Source organism: Rattus rattus, chromosome X, assembly GCF_011064425.1.
Source record: "Rattus rattus isolate New Zealand chromosome X, Rrattus_CSIRO_v1, whole genome shotgun sequence".
Lineage (NCBI taxonomy): Eukaryota > Metazoa > Chordata > Mammalia > Rodentia > Muridae > Rattus > Rattus rattus.
The window spans coordinates 67,991,464-68,013,797 of record NC_046172.1 but is presented as its reverse complement, the minus strand read 5'-3'; the positions used below and the strand labels follow the sequence as shown (position 1 = coordinate 68,013,797).

The window sequence follows — 22,334 nt, the reverse complement described above, 5'->3', positions numbered from 1 at the left end:
CCCCCTTGGAAATCTTTTATGTATAAAATCAAATCCTCTCCAAATGAGGATATTTTGATTTATCCCTTTCCTGTTTGTAGCTCCACAATCTGCTTCCATTGTGATCATGATCCATCTGTCCCTGGCTGATTTTTTGTATAGATTTTTTTAGTTACTTCTATCTCATTGTGGGTTATGAATCTATTTGGATATTATATTTGCTTTATCTTGAATAACTTTATATTTAAAAAACTTTGTTCATTTCTTTTAGACTTTTTAGTTTAGTAAAATACAGACTTTTAAAGTATACCTTTATGATTCTCCTAAATCTCTAATTTTTCTTGTTTGGATCTTGTTTAAAATAATTTTCATCAATAATCTTTGGGATGTTTTAAAGATAATCAATACGAAGATGATGTTTTTACTATATCGTTTTCTTTCATTTTTGTTCTCAAGCTCTGTTCTCAGCTCTTAGTGTGAGTAGTAAAGAGAAAACACCTCCTTCTTCCTCTGAACAACCAAAGTCTTCTACCTCCGGGAAACCAAAGTCTTCTGCCTTTGGAAAACCAAAGTCTTCCACCTCCAAAGGGGCTCAACCTTCAAGGAAATCTCCACGAAAAACAAGTGTACCAAAGACCAGCAAGAAAGCAGGAAAAGCTAAGTCACCTGGAGATACTTCAGCCTCTAAGAAGGGCATTACTGTTAAAATTGTTCTACCAAAGAAAAGAGGTGGAAGGAATGGAAAAAAGGTTAGTCATATTTCTTGCTAATTTGTATTGTAAGTCTTCATATTATAGTATTTTTAAATTCAGTTTAGCAATTTACTAAGACTATGCTGTGGTGATTTTTTTTGAAAAATGAGAAAGACTAAGTTGAGATTTTTTAATGTGTAATTAGTCAGGAGTAAAAGAGGGAAGGATAGATTAGGCCAATAAAATACTGAAGAAAAAATTTTACAATCATTGTTAAGTTTATATTGTAGATACAAATGCATGAAGTATTTACATTATGAAAGCCTGAGTGTGAAGGATAAGGATCTATAAGTTTCAATATTTTATGTATGAATTTTTTATGTGTGAGCTATGGAATATTTGAAAGAACCTCTAGTCTAATGTAAAAAATACATAAGATATATAGAATGGATTTTAATTATTCAAATAATCCTTCAAAAGATAGAATAAGTAAAATAACAACAAGAAAAAGAATAAAAGAAACAATAAGAAAGCACATAATAAAATGGTTTAATCAGACCCAAATATAATAATAGTTATATGAAACATTAATAGATTAAATTCATGAATTAAAATGTAGAGAATTTTAAAATGGGCATACTAAATACACAGGCAAAAATCTCAACAATATTATCTTACACATCTAGTATCTCAGTGGAATATCAGCATAGCTTTTGTTTCAGTGAATGCTTACTACGTGGAAGAAAATAATAATAATAATAATAATACAGAATACTGTTATTTCTATTTAAAACATTTAAATTTTATAAAGGTGAGCATGAAATATTTGTAAATATATTATGATAAACATGAAATCACGTTATCCTAAGGCAGTAACATTACTTTTTGAATAGTAAGAAAAATTGATCCTGAAATTTAATGTGAAATACTTTTTAATGCATTTGAAAACATATATCTGTATATAACTGTATTCTTCATACCTTTTATTTAAACAGGAAAAAATTATTCCAGTTGTTTCTTCTACATCTTCAGCTTCTTTAAGTTCACTGATTAGAAGTTCTTCATCTAATAAGACTCCTGAGGAGCCATCTAAAATAGTGATGTCTACAGGTAAGTTGGTATTTTCAAAACAGTGATTAAATTACATATTTTATTCAGCTTGATATCATTGTTGTTAAAGTCGTGTAAATATATAAAATATTAATGTATTTTGCTAATTGATCGTTCAGCTTAATGTTAAGCAAAACCTGTTTATTTAAATTTATGTCACCTTAAAATCAGTATCCAACATTTTGAGTTTGTATCATTATCAAATTCTTCTCTCTTTTCACAATATTTTGTCATTTTGTATTATATGTTTTCCAGAGTAACTCACACCTTTTTGAAAATAATTTTTTTCTGGCAAAGGACATGGTGATTTTAAACTCGTTTCTTATAGGTTTGAAAGGGCACAAACCAAGCAAATCCTTTTTATTGTTTCCTATACATTTTTAAAATTTTTCTTATTTATTTTTCCTTTCAATTTTATTTTGTAAGTAGGAGCTTTTTGCCTACTCGTGTATCCTGCACCATGTGTGTGTGTGCGCATCTAGTTCCCAGAAGTGGATGTCAGATCTCATGGATTTACAGATAATAGATAGTTATAGGCTACCATGTTGATGCTAGGAAGCAAACTCAGGACAACTGGAAACAGTAGCCAGTGCTCTTCACTGTTTGAACCATCTCTCTATCTCCCCTTCCTATTTAAAAACGTATGTCTTGTTACGTCTTTATATTCTTAATTAACATCCTCATGCTTTTATATTTCTTCTTACTTACAATTTTTCTTTTTCACTTAAAGGAAGTTATTTTTCAATGTATTGTTTCTCAAAGATTTTATTTGCACACCTTTTTTTTATTAATTTCTGATTTTTAATGAATACAAGTTGATCTATCTAATGCAAGAATTCAAAATCTGAACCTTTTGAGTACTGACATGACTTCATATGGTGGGTTGCAAACAAAATACAAGTACCCCCAAATTATTGTTTCATAAAACCTCCAGGCTTTGTGTATAATGTGTATATGAAGTTATACATGAATTTTATGCTCAGACTTGTAGCCGATCAGCAAGTTATCTCAGTATTTTTATACTAATATTCTAGTCCAAATGATTTCCTCTAGGGGGTGCTCATGTGTAGTAGACAGATGGCACAATATTTAAATCCTTCTTTTGCTTTACTTCCTGAATGTATCTGTAACATTAACATCTTGGGTTGAGTGTTAAATGAAATTGTGATTAAATCACAATTTCATTTTTGTGACAAGAGCCTTTCCTTCCTCCAGCTGTTTGGGCAAGTCAAATTGTCAGATATTTCAAAACAGTGAAAAATTTCAGTACCAATTAATATGTTAAAATGTTCTTGTTTTAAGAAAATAATAGTTTCAGTAATTGATAAATCTGTATTTTAGTATACATTGATTTGCGATTGATTTTGTGATAGGAATATCTTCACTAATACCATGATTATAAATAGAAATTTTTGTACAAAGAAAAAAGTTTTAAATTTCCTCAATGAGCCGAGGCATATATAGAAGGAGCAATTTTATATTCATATTCAAAATATTGGTATTAGAATTTACTATTACATATACCTTAAGTTACTTGATTATTTTAGAAAATGCAATTGACATACACTTTTGGTGATTTACAAAATAGTCAATCATAAATGAGTAAGGATGACCAGTTTTCAAAATGAATGCATGTTTTTGCAATGTGAAGTTGGGTGGTTAGAACTCTAGGAGGAGTTGGGGAAAACAAAAATTTAAAGAACAACATGAAACTACTCTTTTATTCACATAACATTTCTTGTAATAATAAACTAAAAATGATTTTATTATGCTCCCAAGTCTTCTCAATCATCAATTTTATATAATCATTTTGAATAGTAATCTACAATGTTGGATAAACATTTTTTTTACTATTTGCATGTTCAGTACTTTTACATAAACATGTTAATATATCTGCATGCTTTCAGTAGAAGACACGGTCATTAATATGATCTTTAAGTTTCCTTTAAATGAAGTCATGAATAGGATATGGCAATTATATAATATTTTCACAAAATTTATCTAATTATTCATACATATTTTTCCTCAAGTCTGTGTGTATATAAATAAACATGGAGATTTTGGTCCGTACCTGGATCCACAGAAGGTTCAGCAGCTACCTAACCACTTCGGCCCAGGCCCTGTGAATGTGATTCTCCGGCGGACTGTGCAGGCCTGTGTGGATTGTGCCATTCAGCCCAAGGATGTCTTTCTATTTCTTAAGCCAGATAATAGAGGAGGAGAAATGATAACTGGTATGCTAATCTTAATTCTTTTTCCACTAGTTTATCTATTCACTATAAATCTGGATCAGAGCCCCCCTGCCAACTCCTCCCAGGCCCTCCCTCACACAGCTCCTACCCACATCCTTCTTTGCCTTCACCTCTGAGAAGGGTGAGATCCCCCATTAGTACCAACCCACCCTGGCACCTCAAGTCACATAGCCAAGAAAGCCCAGTGGACAGGATCCGCAGGCAAGAAACAGTCATGGTAAACTCCCAGTTGTTTGGGGAACTTGATCAAGACCAAGCTGCACATCTGCTATATATGTGCAGGGGCCCTAGGTCTAGCCCTTGTATGCTTTTTGGTTGGTGGTTCAGTCTATGGAAACCCCCTGGAGTCCAGATTAGTTGACTCTGTTGGTCTTGTGGAGTCCCTATCCTCAGTCCTTCCCCAAGCTCTTTCACAAGACTTCCCAAGCTCTGTCTAATGTTTGGCTGTGAGTCTCTATATTGGCCAGGTGGAACCTCTCCGAGGTCAGTTATACTAGGCTTCTGTCTGCAGCACAACAAAGTATCATTATTAGTATCAGGGATTGGTTCTTCCCCATGGGATAAATCTCAACTTGGCCCAGCCATTGGTTGGTCACTCCCTCAGTCTGTGCTCCCATCTTTGTCCCTGCACTTCTTGTAGATAGGACAAAACCTGTATCTCACAAACAAAAAACAAAATAGATAATTCATGTCAGTATAATTCTATAAATTTAAATTAAATGTACAAATTTTTCTCTATTAAGTTAGTTATTATTAAGGCATAGTACCTTGTAAGAAGGTTTAAAGAGTAGTGTGACTCAAAAAGAAAGCTCATGAAGTAAAATGAAGGTAAAGTAAAAAAGGCTCAGGGGTAGTATGCTTCCCTTGCATGCACAAGGCCCTGAGTTTACTCTCAAGCACCATAAGCATTTTTTAAAAATGGAGTAGGGAAGAAGTAAGTTGTAGCTGGTGTCTACCATGATTTTATACTATAACTTTTGTACTCAGGGCGATGTTTGGAGTATAAAGGTTACTGTAAACCAAGCCATTTGTTTTACCCTGTTTGTAAATATTTTAAATAGAAATTGCTGTCAATTCCTTTTTAAATTTCAAAACCCCAAAAGTAAACTTAAAGCACATTTCCTGAATTGATTTTTATGTATTGTATTTCTCATCTGTCTACAAGATGACTATACTTTCCCACTTCATGGCCTTCTTTGATGGGAAAGTTCATACTGTTCAGCTCCCTCCAGTGAATAGTGCATCATTTGCGCTTCGCTTTCTTGAAAATTTCTGCCGCAGCCTGCAGTGTGATAAGTTTTTGAGTAGCCAGCCTTTCAGACTTGAGACTCATGTTCATACCTCTGCTACAGACATAGATCAGAGCGAACCAGGTAAGAAAATAGAAGTTTTTCAAGTATTTATACTATACATTTAAAAATTATGTGTGCGCATATGTGTGCACATACATGCATGTGTGTGCATGCATGTATGTATGCATATGATTTGTAGAAGTTGGAAGCAGTGCACAGGTGGAGGTCAGAAATTATGATTGTGGAGTCAGTTCTCTTTGCTTGGGTTCCAGAAATTGAACTCAGATCACCAGGCTTACATAGCAAGTGTCTTTATCTACTGACCCCTAATATGCTTTTATTTTGCATTTTATACTTAGGAAAGAATGTGGGTATTTCAGAGTTTTTCTCTCCTCCTCAAGCCACACTGAACTAATGAAAAAATGTATACAATTATATTTTCTTCACTTAAAGTTATAAACTAATTTCTTCCTGTATTCCTAATGAATTTGTAATTGATAGACTTTTTCTCTTCAGTTGAGGCATGGCTTTAACATTACTAATCTTAAGAAATAAGTAAAGACTATTGAGCCCATAGAGTATAAAGAATGGTTTTCTCAAATTAGCTCTGGTTACCTGTCTTCCATAAGATTGTCCAACTGAAGGCTAAATAAAAAGATGAGTGTGATGTTGTCCTATAGAAGCAAAGGTGCTATTCTTGTTTCTAATCTCTAACATAAGAAAGACGTCTGAGATTTCTGGCCAATATTGTAGAAACAAAGTTTGTTGCTCTTTCATATGACTGTGGCACATAACCATGTTCTTGTTATAACAGAACGTTATATGTCTTTAGAGTAGCTAAAATTTCAAAATATTAAAGCTTCATATTTTTTTTGGCCAAATCCTGCCAGTTCTGATGCTATGAAGTACCATCACATATTCAATCTAAAGTCAGTGATTCAAATTTGCATTCAGTTGGGTAGAAATTTTGGGTATCATCTCTCAGTTACTCATTTTCTAGTCCTCCTGATAATTTTTCATTTTTCCTCATAAAGCTTCATTTGCCTCTGCATTAGTAGAGGTCCTATCTTATATTCCTTCCTCTCCCATTTCCTTTCCCTACCATCATTCCATACCAGAACCATATTGGCCCATTCTCTGGTTTAGTAAAGTGATACCTTACAAGAGTCCACTTTCTGGTTTCTCTCTGCTGGTATAACTGATAAGTGATCCTTTTGAAATAAAAGTTATGATACAGGAACTCCTTACATGAAAGTCCAGTAATCATAAGATACTGAAACTTATCAAGCCTGGGTTCCAGTGCCAACTCTGTAACCTGTATACTAAAAGGACATAAAGTCTGGCAGACCTAAATTTTAATCTATTGCCTGCTGTTAATTAGCATTATGCTTTGTGGGCAAAATTACTGATCCTCCATGATTTTCAGTTTGCCTCTTTGCAAGGTTCTGAGTTGTGAAGAAATAGTGTACAGCCATATCAATTCACACAGACCTGTAGTCTCAAACACGGATGAGGTTAAGGTAGTCCAAGGCCTGCATGAAACACTGTAATGATTGAGTTGAAATGTAGCCTGGGCAGCTTAGTAATTGAGATCCTTTATCAAAATAGAAAGTCATCCAGGGATATAACACAGTGGTAGAAGTTTTGTCTGGTGTGTGGGGTGTGTATATGGGGGGGGTGAGTGTGTGTGTGTGTGTGGGTGTGTGTGTGTGTTTGTCTGTCTGTCTGTCTCTGTCTCCATAGGCTAAATGAAATTTAGACAGATACTTCTTTAAATTATTCTAAATTACTAAAAATACACACAGAAACATTGCATGTGTGTATCTGTGTATCTATGTATCTATGTATTTGCATGAAAGTGCCTAAGTGCATACAGAGCCCAGAAGGGGGACAACTGCTGTCTTACAGACATTTGTAAGCTGCCTGATGTGGGTGCTGAGATCTGTTCTCCAATGATTTGATAAAGCAATAAGGGCACTTAGCCGCTGAGCCATCTCTCTGGTCCAAGTCTTTAATATTATATTTCAGTGGAAATAACTAATAGGATACAGCGAACTTGTTCTATGGTAGTCAAATAATTGGCAGGTTGATAAAGTTATAGTATACAAATTACTTTAAAATAAATACTCCATACAGATAATATAAAAATAATTGACTACAGTAATTGTAACATGTAACTTTTGTTTTTGTTTTTTTTTGTTGTTGTTGTTTAAAAAAAACAGAAAATGAGGAGCTACAGGGAAAGAGAAGCTTCAAACGATTGCCTTCGCAACCTCAACCTTCTGCTCCTGTCTCATCTAAGGTTCCCAGAAAGTCTGGGCGAGCCTCTAAAGGTAAATAGCATCCACACACATCAGAATTGAGGAAGAATCTCCAGTGTTCTTCTTGGTGTGGTGATATTGAGGGTAGGAAGTTAAATTCACCCATATCTGATGATTAGTTTATTACATCAGTCACCTGAGCACTGCATTCCTTTCAGAAATGTACTACTGTCATATTTTTCCTTTGGATTAAAAAGAAACATAGAATGGGCCTATCATTCTGCTTTGCACTGTTACAAACAAAGCGAAAAGTGAGAGCAAATGTAAGAAAACAACAATATGGTCATGAGGAGTAGTTCTGAAGAATTATGCTCCTAAGAGCAGATGTTTCAAGGGGTTTACAACTTTGGTGGTAAGAATGGAAAGATATACTTAAATTATCATAAGAAACATAGATATGGCCTAGAATCGAGTATTTTAGAATATTGTCCATTACTATGAATAATGAAAAAGAGCTGGCCACGTACTTTGTGTTAGAATTTTATCATTTGGTATAGCATGAAATAAGTGAACTTTTGTTGGAAATAAGATACTTTTCTTAAGAATTTCATATATGTATGTGTGTGTATATACATATACATATATATATAATGTCTTTTGATTAAGCTACAGCTCACTCCATCTCCTTGTACATTTATGCTATCTCCTCCCAATTTCATGGGTTCACTCTCTATTGTTGTTGTTTAAACCCATAGTCTATATATTTCTGCTAGCATGTGCATACATGTAGGACTAGCTCCTGGAGCATAAGCTCTCAATGGTTGCATCCCTGAAGAAAATAAAGTCTCCCTCCCCTCCACAAATGTCAGTTGCCAGTACTTCCTTGGCTAGGGTAAGACTTGCTTTCATATCCATGCTGGGATTTTGTCTGGTTTGATCTTGTGCATGAAGTCACAGCTAATGTCATTTCATATATACAATTGCCAAATTTTATCTAGAAAATACTGTTTTATTGTAGTTGTCCACTGCCTCCAGATTTTTTTTTTTTGGTTCTTTTTTTCGGAGCTGGGGACCAAACCCAGGGCCTTGCGCTTCCTAGGCAAGCGCTCTACCACTGAGCTAAATCCCCAGCCCCATGCCTCCAGATCTTAACAATCTCTCTGCCCCCTCTTCTGGAATGAACCCTAGCCTTGAGAGTACAATATAGTATAGATTCTCAGTTAGGCTGAGCACTCTGTAATCTATCACTCTCGATACCTTGATTAGTTACAGTAATCTCTGCTAATCTACTATAAAAAGAAGCTTATCTATGGAGAGTTGAGGGATATGTACATAAATCTTTTAAGAATCGGTTTAATACTATGTCCATTTAGCAGAATAATAGTAGTAGGTTCTCTACTAGAAGATGTGACCTACCTAGATCCAGGTCCATGGCCCCATTAACATATCAAACATGAGTTCTATCTTCTGAAGTAAGGCTTAAATACAATCAAAAAGTGATTGGTTACTTCCTATTGTAACAGTGGATGTATCGTGACAGAACAAAATTAAAGTAGCTTAAATTAAAGTAGCTTGCAGGGGTCACATCTAGGTAAGAGGAGTGATTACTTTTCTTCCCTAATGGTGTACCTAGCACCATCCATCACTATAAAAACAAGCCAGTAGTTTACAGCTCAGAGATCTTTTTGTTGTCTATGTTGTATCATTAGCAAGTTGGGTCTTATTATCAATTCTAGGTGATAACCAAGAGCAATAGTAATGGCCGCAGTTATATTTAATGGTCTGTGAAGCCCCACTGAACAGCCATTTCAAAAGAGGCAACTCTTTCCTGGCATTGAGTTTTTATTTTATATCCTATCATGACTATGAGAGGCCCTATTTGAACTTTTTATACATGTATATATTTCAGGAAGCTTGTACACTTGTAGGCTTCCATCTGGCTTTTTCAAATGTCCTTAGTGTTAGTTATCTCTTTGAAAAATCTGTTCTCTACCCTACCCTCCAATATGTAACCCACTTTAACCCTTCTTGCTTCATTATTTTTTTCTTCCCCCTTCATGCCACCTGTATTCTTTGGCCTTTATTTTAAAAGCACCTGCATGGCCCCTTACTGTTTTTCTGACTTCTATAAGTACTCTAAGTTTAACACATATGTGAATTCAAAGCTAGAGTTCACATATGAACAAGAATGCACCATATTTTTCTTTCTAAGTCTGGGTTGCCTCACTCATAGTTAATTCTGGCTCTATCCGTGTGCGTGTGCGTGTGCGTGTATGTATTTCATGAATTCACTTTTCATAACAGCTGAATAATATTCCACTGTGCAAGTGAACTTCATTATCATTAACCACTCGTCAGTTCATACACATCTAGATTGTTTCCATTTCCTGACTCTTGTGAATAGAGCAGCAATGGACGTGGATGAACAAGTATCCCTGTAATAGGGTATAGAGTCCTTTGCGTATATACCCAGGAGTGTTTTAGCTGGATCATATGATCAATCTATTGTGGAGGTTCATCTGCACTGATTTTCATACTGGTTGTACCAGTTTACACTTCCACCAACATTGAATAAGGATTCTCCTTTTGCCATATTCACACCAGCATTGTAGTCCAACTCCTTTTTTCAACTTTTAGCAGTTCAAACTTGGATAATATGAAACCTCAATGTAGAATTAATTTGCATTTCACTTATCGCAAAAGATACTGAAGAGTTATTTAGTGTTTCTAAGCCATTTTGCATTTTTGTCATTAAACTCTTATTTAGTTGTTCAAAATTCTTTTTTTTTCAAGTATTTTTATTATTATTTTTTTTCTTTTTTTTTACTAGATTTTATTCCCCTCCTGGTCTACCCTCCAACTGTTCCCATCCCATACCTCCTCCCCTACCCCCCGTCTCCCTTGAGCTTCTGTCCCACCCCCACCCCACAGACCTAAACTCCCTGAGGCCTCGGTCTTGAGGTTAAGCCAAAATTCTGTAATTGAGTTTTTTTTTTTGATGCTTAGGTTGTTTCTTTTTTATATTTCTGAACAATAACCTCCTGAGATTTGTAAGGAATTTTTTTCATTCTAGTGTATTATTACTCTAATGATGGTATCCTTTGCTGTACAGAAACTTTTGATTTCAGGAGGTCTCATTTATCAATTATTAATCTTAATACCTGAAACTACTAGAGTTCTGTTCAGAAAGTCAATGGTTGCATCTAAAAGTAGAAGTATATCCCCCTACCATTTCCTCTAACAAATTTAGGGTATTGAATCTTACGTTGAGACCCTTGATACATTTATAGTTTTGATTATTCTACATTTCTACATTGTTCTATAGTTCAACCAGCACAATTAATTGAAGATGCTACCTTTTTTCCAACATATATTTTTGGTCCTTTTGTTAACAATGACGTGGTTCTAAGAGGGTAGAATTGTATCCAGGCTCTTGGTTATATTCTACTAATTTATGTGTTGCTTTTGATAACAGTACCATACTGTTTTTATTGCTGTACCTCTGTAATATTACTTGATACTAGGAGTGGTAGTACCTGCAGTAGTCTTGTTTAATCTTCAGGTTTGTTTTGATTATCCTGGGTCTTTCTATGTTTTTATATAAGGTTGAAGATTTTTTTATTTCTATGAAGCTTTTTTTGGAATTTTGATGGGAATTACAGATTGCATTGAATCTGCAGATTAGTTTTGGTAGAGTGGACATTTTCACTTTATTGTTCCTAAAAATCCATAAGCATGGGAAGACTTCTATCTTTTGCATTTCTTTCTTCAGTGTCTTAAAAGTTTAATTATATAACAAGCTTTTCACTTCCTTTCTTAGATTTATTCCAAGATGTTTTATTTATTTACTTGTTTGTTTGTTTGTTTACTAGAAAACATCTTACTGTGTAACTCTGGCTGGCTTGAAACTCACTATATAGACCATTCTGCCAAACTCACAAAAATATGTCTGTCTCTGTCTCCTCAGTGCTAACATAAAAAATACAGTAGGAAAAATAAGATTTTTCTTATTATGGAGATTGACCTTCATAGGCTTAGATTTTTAAATGTTTGGTCCCTAGTTGACATCAGTATTTGAGAAAGGTTGGAATTATAGCTTTTGTTTGAGATATGTCACTGGGGGTTGAATTTGGGATTTCAAAAAGAGATCCTTTTGTGGCTGTTTCTGTCTTATGATTGTGTTTCAAGATGTGTTCTCAGCTACTGCTCAAATGTCATGCCTGCCTGTTGCCAAGTTCCCTCCATAATGATTATAAACTCTAACTTGATATAACTGTGAGCCCAAATTAAATTTTCTCTTTGGTAACTTGCCTTCTTCATAGCTGTTTTGTCAGGGCAATAGGAAAGTAACTAAGATAGAGATTGGTACAAGGTAGTGCTTTATTGCTATAAAGCCTGTGCTTTGCTTTTGGAGGGATATAGAAGACTTTGGCACTTTGGACTAAGAACACATTGAAACCTGTAAGTGGAGCTTAATGAGCCATCCTAGTAGGAGCTTAGAAGATACGGTCTGGTAATATTTTATATAAGCTCAAGAGATTTAAACCTGAGACAATATAAGCATGTTGGCTACAGGTGGTTCTTGTAATATTTTGCATAAGACTTTGGCTGACTTTTGCCCTTGTCTAAAAGTCTCTGTGAAAATAAATTAAAGAGTTTTGGATTAATTTCTTTTGCAGAGGAGATTTCAAGACAGCCAAATATTGACTCTGTTAATGTGGTTAATTGTGATCACTCTTATGCAGATCTAAAATAAAAAAAAAAAAAAACAAGTAGGGCTACAAGAAATATGCACATGTGATTTGAGGAGAAAATGAGCAACAGAAAATTTCATGGTTGAGCCTTGGTTTGTCCTGAAAGCCATAAGGAGAAATGGAATAAAAGGATGGTGAGCTCTGGGCAAATCCCACCCACCAATCCTGTAACGTGAAAAGGCTTGAAATGCATTTTATCTGTTCTAAATAGCAGCAACAAATCAAAGCTTATATAAATAAAATCCAAGGAGAAGGCCAGATTCCCTCCTAAGCAGGCAGCAGAACTCGGAAGCTTTGTCAACATGATCTGGCTTTAGATTCAAAGACACAAGAGTAAAGGGGTTGTGGAATCTTCTTATACCACTAAAGGAAGCTGCTGAGGCCAGGAATGTGACAGGGAAGTCTCTGCCTGGAGGCCAAGAGAGGCCATTGCACGAAGCTGTGAAAGTGAAGCCTGAACTGGAGACCTCAGGATGTTGGAGATGATGGATCTGTAGGATACCTGCCAAGGAGAACTGCACACAGGGAGTGCAACCAGTTCAAGAGATACATGTGTTGCAGTCACAGACAACAAAACTGGAAGGGCAGAGCCATCTAACAGAACTGCAGAATTTGGAGTTTGCACTGATAGTGATAGTATTTCATCAGTATGCCCCATTCCTCCCTTTGGAATGGTAATATGTATTCTGTGCCATTGCATGTTAGGTATGTGTAATATTCTTTTAATTTTACAGGGCCTTACAGTTAAGAAATCTCCTCTAATCTCAGAAGAGACTTTGGACTTTTAAACAGTCTTGATATTGAAAGACTATGGGAACTTTTGAAGTTGAACTAAATATATTTTGCATTATTATATGGCTACAAGCCTGTGGGGACCATGAAGTGGAATATGGTGGAATAAGAATGCCACCCATAGGCTATTAGAGTTGAATATTTCATCCCCAGTTGCTGGAAATGTTTGAGATGGATTTCGAGGTGTGGCCTTGTTGGAGAAGATGTGTCACTGAGGGTGGACATTGAGATTTTAAAAGCCGATGTCATTCCTGGTTTGTGTGCACATGCTCTCTTGCACCCCCCTCCCCCCTTTCTCTGCCTGCCTGCCTGCCTCATGCTCATGGATCAGATGTAACCTCTCAGCTACTGCTTTAGCACTATGCCTGCCTGCCTATTGCCATGCACTCTGCCTTAATGGTCATGTACTCTAGCTCTCAGATTAAATGCTTTCTTTTGTCTTGCTCATGGTATTTTGTCATGGCAATAGAAAAAAGTAAGGCAGCCTTCCAATAGTAATTGAGCTGGTGAAGACAGTCTATTTCCCCCCTGTAGTATTGTCTCCTAAGGGGCATGGCATGTCTAAACTGAAAAGTTTTCCTGAATCTTCAGAGAATTCATCAGTGGGTGGGTGGTGCTTTGTATTCTGTACGTACTTAAGTTTCCACAGGTGTTTCTGAGATTGTGCCAAATATCTCAAGTGCATCTCTATTTGTAAAAAAGTCAGCTACCTTAAAGCCTTAGAAGCACATTAAATTCCAATGGAAGAAGAACAATGAAGGTATATTCAAGAACAGTGTTTCTCAGTTAATATGTTTATCATTTTCCTTAAAGATCTGAGTCTCTCTTAAAATATCAAAATTACAGAAGTCATGTTCTCTTTCACAACATTGCCAGTAACAATCCCAATGTGGCTGTTCCTATCTTTGTAGCATCACAGAACTGACTCTGGTGATCTGGATCACAAACCATATTTGATAGAGACTTCACAGACCTTAGTAGTTCTCAAGCAGTTTAAACAATTCCTGAGGTACTTTGAAGGCTCTAAAACCTCTCATGAATCTAAGGCCAAGTAGAACACATTATTTCTCCTTTCTGATGTGGTGTCATATCTGCTGAGACCTTTTTTTGGTACCAGACCATGTGTGGTTTTTGAATCAGGTCTCTGGCACCTGTTTCAATAACCACACAATTTCCCTATTTACCACATCCTCTGTCATTCTATTAGATCTACGAAGAAAAGGTGGCATCTTATTTCTTTTAAAAGTTGACATAGCTTTTCCTGTTACTACAACTTGACATTTTAAGAGTTAGGAGTAAAGAAGAGTAAAGAAATAAGTTCCATCCATTTTTCACTAGACTGGGTTGAAAAGTAAAGGATATAGAAATCAGATGTTCTGCTTTTTTTTTTACATCATGGATGTTATCTATGAGCCAATCTCACTATGCACATCTGTAGCACATTTAATGTTTTTTTCTATCCCTTCCCATCTTCTGTAGCGTTAGTTTCTGTTTCTTAAAGTGATATTGTTTATAAAGGGTCTAAGGATAGATATTTATTTCATAAGAACTAATATAAAATGTTATTTCTAAGTATGTTTACTAAATATCAACTTGTGAAAACATTTTCTTAGTGAAAGAATTTAAAAGATTATTTCTAATGATAGTTATCTGACTTCCAGATATGAGTAATACTACTGGTATTCCTAGGAAGGGAAAGACATAGTAATCACATTGCTTATTAGTAGTTTGTGAAGATGGAAATAATTATGGGACACTGTATGACAGGCACATATTTTATATGGCTGTATACATAATACCATTTTTAACTTCCTTGAAGAATAGTTACTAGTAAACATTTTTAGTAAAAAAAAATCCCAAAAGTCACTTGTCTGTGATTCCCCAAGGGAAAAAAAGGTAGCTGGGTGAATCCTTGAATCCAGACACTGCCTGCCTGCAACTCTAGAGAAGATATAGCTTACCGTCTTATTGATGTCTAGAGTTGTCATTATTATTTTCTCTCAGGTCCTATAAATTTTAGTGTAAGCTGAATTTGTCTCTAATGTTCACACAACTATTGTATCTCCCTCCTATTATTTGAATAAAAAGAAATTGCTGACCTTTACTTTATAAAAGAATTCTAGTAACAGGAGAAACCAAATCACTTTATTTCAGATATATTTATTGATAGCACAATCTATAAAGCCATGAAAAAAGTATAACTAGATTTTGACTTTTCTCATGAGTAGTTTCTTTGATATATCATTTGAGTAAATATCCATGTAGTGTTTATAACCACATGTTTATTTTGAAGACACAGCCCCAATTTTGTTTCAATAAGTGTAGAAAGAAAAGGTATTAATCTGATTTTAATTTAAAATTAGTTTTCTGATCTTTACATACAGTTAATCTGTAAAATAGTTAACATGTTGTATAAGACATAACTATACCAAATTATTATGACAGAAACATCTTTAAAACCTAGGTTGATTTAGAAATATGATTAACCTTGTATTTTAATGTTGTACCATTGGTGAGTTAAAGATAAAAGTCCTAATTTTCCTAATTCCCAAATGGTATAGCACTGTTCGTCCAGCCTGTAGCATATGGGTCACAAGTGTTCCAAGATAGCTGAGAATGTAGCCAAGCAGAATTGTAGATGACTTCATGTTCCAGTGTTGCATGTTAAACACTGCTGGCTACATTATCACCACTTTTACCTGCATTGATGAAGTTGAGCAAAATTCAATTTTTTTATGACAAGGTAATTGATACCCTGGTTGTTGTGTTTTGTCTTGTATTCTTTTATTAAAGCTCTAAATATATTGCTATGCAGTAAAACATAGAAGAGGGATTAAATAAAAATACTAAAACTACTTTCTGACATAACTGAGCAGGAAATAATTTTAATTTTTTTAATCACTGAGATGGCAACCTAAAGTGTAAAAGAGACGCTAAAAATATCCTTACTGAGTAATTGAGGCAAATGGTCCAAATGATTAATGTCCCTCTAAAACATAATGGGGTTACTGAAACACATTTGATTAAAATGGAAAACATTTAGGGAATTATAAACTTAAAAACTTGAGAGAGTCCCATCTTATTTAACAAAATAAAGTCAACTTAAAAGATATTAAAAGGCAGTTTTGTGAGAAAAATTTTTGGATCTATTCAAGGAGACAATAGCTCAGATTACCCTAATTTCAATCTAAATGGCACTGTTTTGTTCTTGCTTGGGACATAAAAACCCTTGGATTGCTACACAGGCTTTATGATTGTTGAAGCCTTAAGGTACCTTCTAAAGTAAAATTGTTGATGTTCTCTGTGAGAGGTTCATTGGCACACTCTATGCAGCATCCGATCATCTTCATTCAGGCACTCATGAGATTTTACAGTTGGAATCTTGAGACCTTATTTAGGTACTTAACAGAAGGTTCCAGGAGTGAGACCATTATTTTCTACCTAACGTCTCTTCTTTCAGGATTATGATCAGGTCAAGTATGATTTGTTTTTTTTCCCCTCCCATTGAAGCTTCAAGTTATATAGCTGTACCTGACCCCAGTGTCCTGAAACAAGGCTTCTGTAAGGACCCTTCAACCTGGTCTGTGGATGAAGTGATACAGTTTATGAAACATACAGATCCTCACATATCAGGCCCCCTCGCCGACCTCTTCAGGCAACATGTAACGTATCTTTTGATCCGGTTTTCCTGCTGCCCTAATGCCTCTAAATGACCTCTGTGCAGGCCTTTCAGTTTGATACTGAGTTGTATGGATAGTGGGGGAACCCTATCAACTGATCTTTTTCATTTGTGAGTAAGATTACTTTGCCCAACATTCAGGCTTTAGATGGTAGATTAATTGCCTATTCTTTAAATGGGTATCCAAGTATCTAATACACTAAACAGCTTCAGGTTTTCAAGAGTCGGTATTACAGGATTACCACTCTCGTGCAGACCACCCCTTCTTGTAATGACAATTACAAAAATCTTCCCCCAACCTGCTACCTGTTCTACTCTAGGACCATGAGTAGGAGGGGTTGACCTACAGCATATACCAGGGTGGCCTTCTCGTGATACCCAGTGAAACCAGCAACTCCATTATGATTTGAATACCAAATAATAGGATTCTATAACATAAATTGTATAATACAATAATAAAGAATTTTTAAAAGAGTCCTTGTCAATGTTAAATAATGTGTTCACAATATTTTCTAACATAAATTATTGATTTAATGTCTCATGTACACTATTTTATGCGTGCGTGTGTGCACATGTGTGTGTGGGTGCAAATACACATGTGTATATGTCTATGGGGGACAGAAGACAAAAATCTCAAGTGTCATCTTCAGGAAGGCTATCTAGCCTCCATTGAGACAGGGTCTCTCACTGCGATTTAGGGTCTCATAAATTAGGTTACACTGACTGGCCAGTACACCCCAGAGATTGTCATGCCTCAACCTCTTCAATGCTGGGATTAAAGTAGATGCCACCATATCTGGCATTTTTACATGGATTCTGGAGATCCAACTCCAGGCTTCATGTTTTCAAGTGCTTTACTCACTGAGCAATCGTCCCCAGCCCCTGCCTCTTTTCAATATTTCAAATAAATTACTATTTGTTTCAGCAGTTAAGTAGCTTCAGACAGATTATACCTTTCAGTATGAAGATGAAACCGTGCAGCACATTTACAGTTTACATGGATACTGACGTACTCCTTTCCCTTCTCAGGAAGTTAACTTATGGAATTCATTTCTACTATTTGCAATATCTAACCATTTGTCATAGATACATAGTAGTATTTTGTTCAGTACACAGTAAAGCCAGATAATATGATACTCTGGACATTGGTTTAAAATACTTGACTAAACTTTTTTAATTTAAATTTACAAATCATCAGATAATGCTCCATTATTCAAATCAGATTGTATTAGTTTTTATAAGAACATACTGTGCATGTATGTGTATATATATGGATAATATATATTGGACAGTAATTTATACATTCTTATATCTAAATAGCTTGATCAACTATGGAAGGATTCTTACTATTTTTTTCTCTCTCCGTAGGAAATTGATGGGAAAGCTCTGCTACTACTGAAGAGTGAGCTGATAATGAAGTATATGGGGCTGAAGCTAGGACCAGCATTAAAACTATGTTACTACATTGAAAAACTTAAAGAAGTGAAATAGAATTGAAAATGTGCACATTTAGTTTAAAGATAATTCTCAGGTATACAGAAAACATTTTACTTTAAAAGTAGTTTTCATCTCATCAGTTTTTATTTTATAGAAGGTTTTTATAGAAATATTTTATTAAAGTTGTAGTACAGTTACATTAATCGTATACTCCTAATTCTTTAAATACCATTTAATGTTTGTATTAGTATACCTAAAACTGACTGTCCGTTATTTATGTCTTTAATTATTTTTATTGTGTTTACAAGTGTACTTCATGTGGCAAAAAGAAGAAAAGCTTTTATTTGGATTAATCTTTATATCTAGGACCAAATAGCTAAACGTCAAGGGAGAAAATATCAGCAACTTAACCTCTAAAAACATGAGAATTTTTTTCTCAAAGCAGAATTTCAAGATGCACTTCTCGCCTGCTCAGTTATTTTAGTCTGGTTTTACAGTATTTTGTTCCTGATATACTACTAGAAAGGGAAGAGCCATATAAATAATTTTCCTTTCTGCCAGTGCCCTTTTTTTGCTCATACTACAGGGGGAAAAGCAATTTTATAAGCTTACATAAAGTGTTCTTACTAGCCTTTGATATTTTTAAACTGTAAGAATAGATTAAAATAAATAATTTTGTGCAGGAGATGTTTACCAGAGTAAATTGGATAGAATTAAACAAAATTTATACCTACTTTTACAACTCTCTGTATTTTTGCTAAACTTGAACGTTAGACACCCAATTCTAACATCTTTGTTTTCTAAGATATTTATGTCCAGATTTTAAATTTTTGTTTTGTGTTTATTACTCATACAGATACTTTAGCATATTTATATACTATTGTATATATGTGAGAATACACAAGTGACTTTTTGAATTGAATATGGCACTTTACACTGCCACAGTGGTAATAAAGGTATATAGAGATGTTTATTCCCTGAAAAAATATATACATCATTTTTCTATCACCAGTACCTCTAAACGTTTATTATTCAGGTGATGAGAAACTGTCCATAAATTGGTTCCCACATAGGGAAGCTCTTTATCCTATGCAATATTTCTAATTAATTGTCTCAGTTCTGAGCCATCAATTCTGCTACACTTCGAAAGATACATTAATTCTGATATTTAGGGTTTTGTTTTTCCAAATAAGAGCTTTCATAAATGGTGCTGCATGTTACTACTTTGTATGATGGTGTAATGCATATAAGCTATGAGAATCCGTTATACATGTATTAGAGTCAGTTTTACATGTATTAGCTATTCTAAATGTCAACAAAATGTTCGAGACAAGAATGTAATTTTCTCTTTAGAAAACCAAATGTGCTTTAAACAACAATACAGATGTTTAAAAGACTATTTCACCTATGTCGTTTCTGATACAACTAAAATACTTAAATGTAATCTTCATGCAAATTGTTGATATGAAGATGATATTTCCATTTGGTTGGACCTCAGGTGTTTATAATATTGTTTTATACTCTTAAGATTTTAAGAATATAATAAAAGTTGTTAAATAACCATAGCAATTAACAACTAAGCCTTGGGTTTTATTTTGTTTTTTTCTCCACAGTGTATTAACATGTGTCTTTTCTAGTCTTGCAAAAGAAGGTTTTGAGACTACTTAGTAATATATCTAAGAGTATGGTCTTTCATACTACAGAAGAGATTTTACTTGTAGTTTACTCTATAAATAAATTAGATTGAAATGTCTTAGATTCATTCTGCAGGATAAAGTGGTCACATCTTATAAAGTTCCCAGAGACTGATTCAATGTGGGACAATTTAGGCTGTGGGATGAGAGAGGAGAGAGAGGAGAGAGAGGAGAGAGAGAGAGAGAGAGAGAGAGAGAGAGAGAGAGAGAGAGAGAGAGAGAGAGAGAGAGAGGGGACATGCTCACCATCAAAATATATGGAGGATTTTATTAGTTGATATTAATTGTTCTATTTCTAAAAATCAAAGTGGGGATATAGAGAAATTGGAGCCATCTGTATTGCTAGGGGAAATTTAAAGTGTAGCTACAGTGAAAAACAATTACTGTATTATTTACTATATTATATATCAAGTCTCAAAACTTGAAAAAGCAGTATCAGTATACCTATGCTTAGGATATCATTATACCTAACAGTTAATTTTTTGGTAAAAATGAATCTCTTATCTTCAAATGAATGAAGTATGAAATGCACTGTATGTATGTGTATGTTATTTAGTCTTTAAAGGGAATGAAATTTTTTTTTTTTCTTTTTTTGAACTGGGGATAAACCTAGGCTTCTTAAGCCTATGAAATTCTTATACATACTGCTACATAAATTACACTAAACCAGGCACAAGGGCAAGTATTGTATGTATCACTTATATGAAACTCAGGGAGATAATAGTTATTATGGGGTCATTGAATGAGAATTTACTGTTTAATTGGCTCAGGGTTTTAGTATGGACTAATGAAAAATTCTGTACTCTGTAGTAATAGCTATGCAACATTGTAGATATACTTAATACTGCATATTTCTAGTATGTGAATTGATGAACTAGTGTATATCAAAATAAATTAGTATAAAAGAAAACAGGATTTAAATAATAGATATGGAATGATATAAAGCTTAAAGCATTTATTTCTCAGCAAATACTCTCAGAAGTCATGTAGAAACTATCACAAAGAAGTAAAGAAACACATTATGAGAATAACAGTGTGATTACATAAGTTTGTCTCCTATTGCTATAGGTGTTTCAGACATGTAAACTAGAATGAGCAATTGTCAGAAAGGGAAGACCCTCATTACCACCTAAGCATCTTAGCACTGGGAAATCATTCCATGTACAAGGCTAGGCGGCTTCACTATTTTCTGTTTCATTATCTAGTTAACTCATAGTTGATTTTCAAACAAAAAAGTATATCTAATTTTTCCATATTTTGTACTCTTTACGTATACCTAAAAAACTTTATAAACCCTCTTTTTTGTCTCACTATTTTCCTCAGAACAATTAGTAAGTCCCTCCATGTATAAGAACCTTTCTGATTCATATTTGTAATATGCCCTATTTAGCCTATTTCCAACTCAGGAGAATCCATTTCAGTCAGTCTCACCATAAATGATCTCACAAGCAGGTAAATTTTTGCTCATTGTGATCTGTTTACATCTTAGTAGCTTGCCCAATTTCTAAAAGTACAGCCTTAGCCATAGTTGTCCTAATTAGCCTTGGACATTGTTTAGCACTGGCATCACTTTTACTCGGTATGTTAGACTCTATTTTGGTAGTGGGTATTCTGAGTATACTTCTGACACTACTCAGGATTTCCTCTTCTTTAAATGGATTATCTGGGTACTTTAGGCTGTAATAAATCTAAAGGGTACTATATCCCAAACACACTGTAGCTTTTCTTATAATCTAAATCAGCTTAACTTTCACAGCGATTTGGAATCTCAGGCTTGAACTTGTGGTCTATCATTCTCTTGTGCCTTGGGATCTTTCCAGGTAGCTATGATATATACCACCTTTGTTCGCACTACTGTGGAATTTGGTCATGTGCACATTTCTTACTATAACAGTGTCTGACCAAGAAGATGAGGAAATAGGTCTTAGGTAAAATAGCAGTATCAACTGCTATTGATCCTAATAGCACACACACTCTACAAATACTCCCTTTAAATCTGTCAGTCTCCTGTTTTACTTCCAATGCCAGTAAGCCTGGCTCCTCGGCCTTCTCTTGACTTTGTTTCATTTAACTTGTAAAGGTTTATATTATAGTTCCCAATCAATATTGCATGCGATTGGGAATTCTGTTTGCCTACTGGATCACATGGGGCAATGAATGAACCTTAGGTGTGTTTTTTTTCTGCTATAAGCACTTTTACTCAAATGTTAGCTATCTTAAGACTAGAGTGTAAAGTTGGCAGCCACAGGCATTCTGTCATCTTCATATAACATGAACAATGCCAGTGATTATATGTCATTAGGATTTGGGGAATTCTATAGCTCAAAGATATGGTAACTGATAAACTTCATTACATCACATAATTAGTTGTACATTGACTGTCTTTTTCCTA

General features: G+C 34.6%; 1 protein-coding gene across 1 annotated transcript in view; it reads left to right on the top strand.

Moving 5' to 3' along the window:
- The window catches only part of LOC116889139 (sex comb on midleg-like protein 2), an 80,392-nt gene extending 60,579 nt beyond the window's left edge, over positions 1-19,813 (top strand). The window contains 7 exon segments of the mRNA XM_032890311.1: positions 436-728; positions 1,667-1,781; positions 3,812-4,015; positions 5,224-5,406; positions 7,548-7,658; positions 16,643-16,794; positions 18,180-19,813. Coding sequence (XP_032746202.1) covers positions 436-728; positions 1,667-1,781; positions 3,812-4,015; positions 5,224-5,406; positions 7,548-7,658; positions 16,643-16,794; positions 18,180-18,302 — 1,181 coding nt within the window. The 3' untranslated portion in view covers positions 18,303-19,813.
- The last annotated feature ends 2,521 nt before the right edge of the window (positions 19,814-22,334 follow it).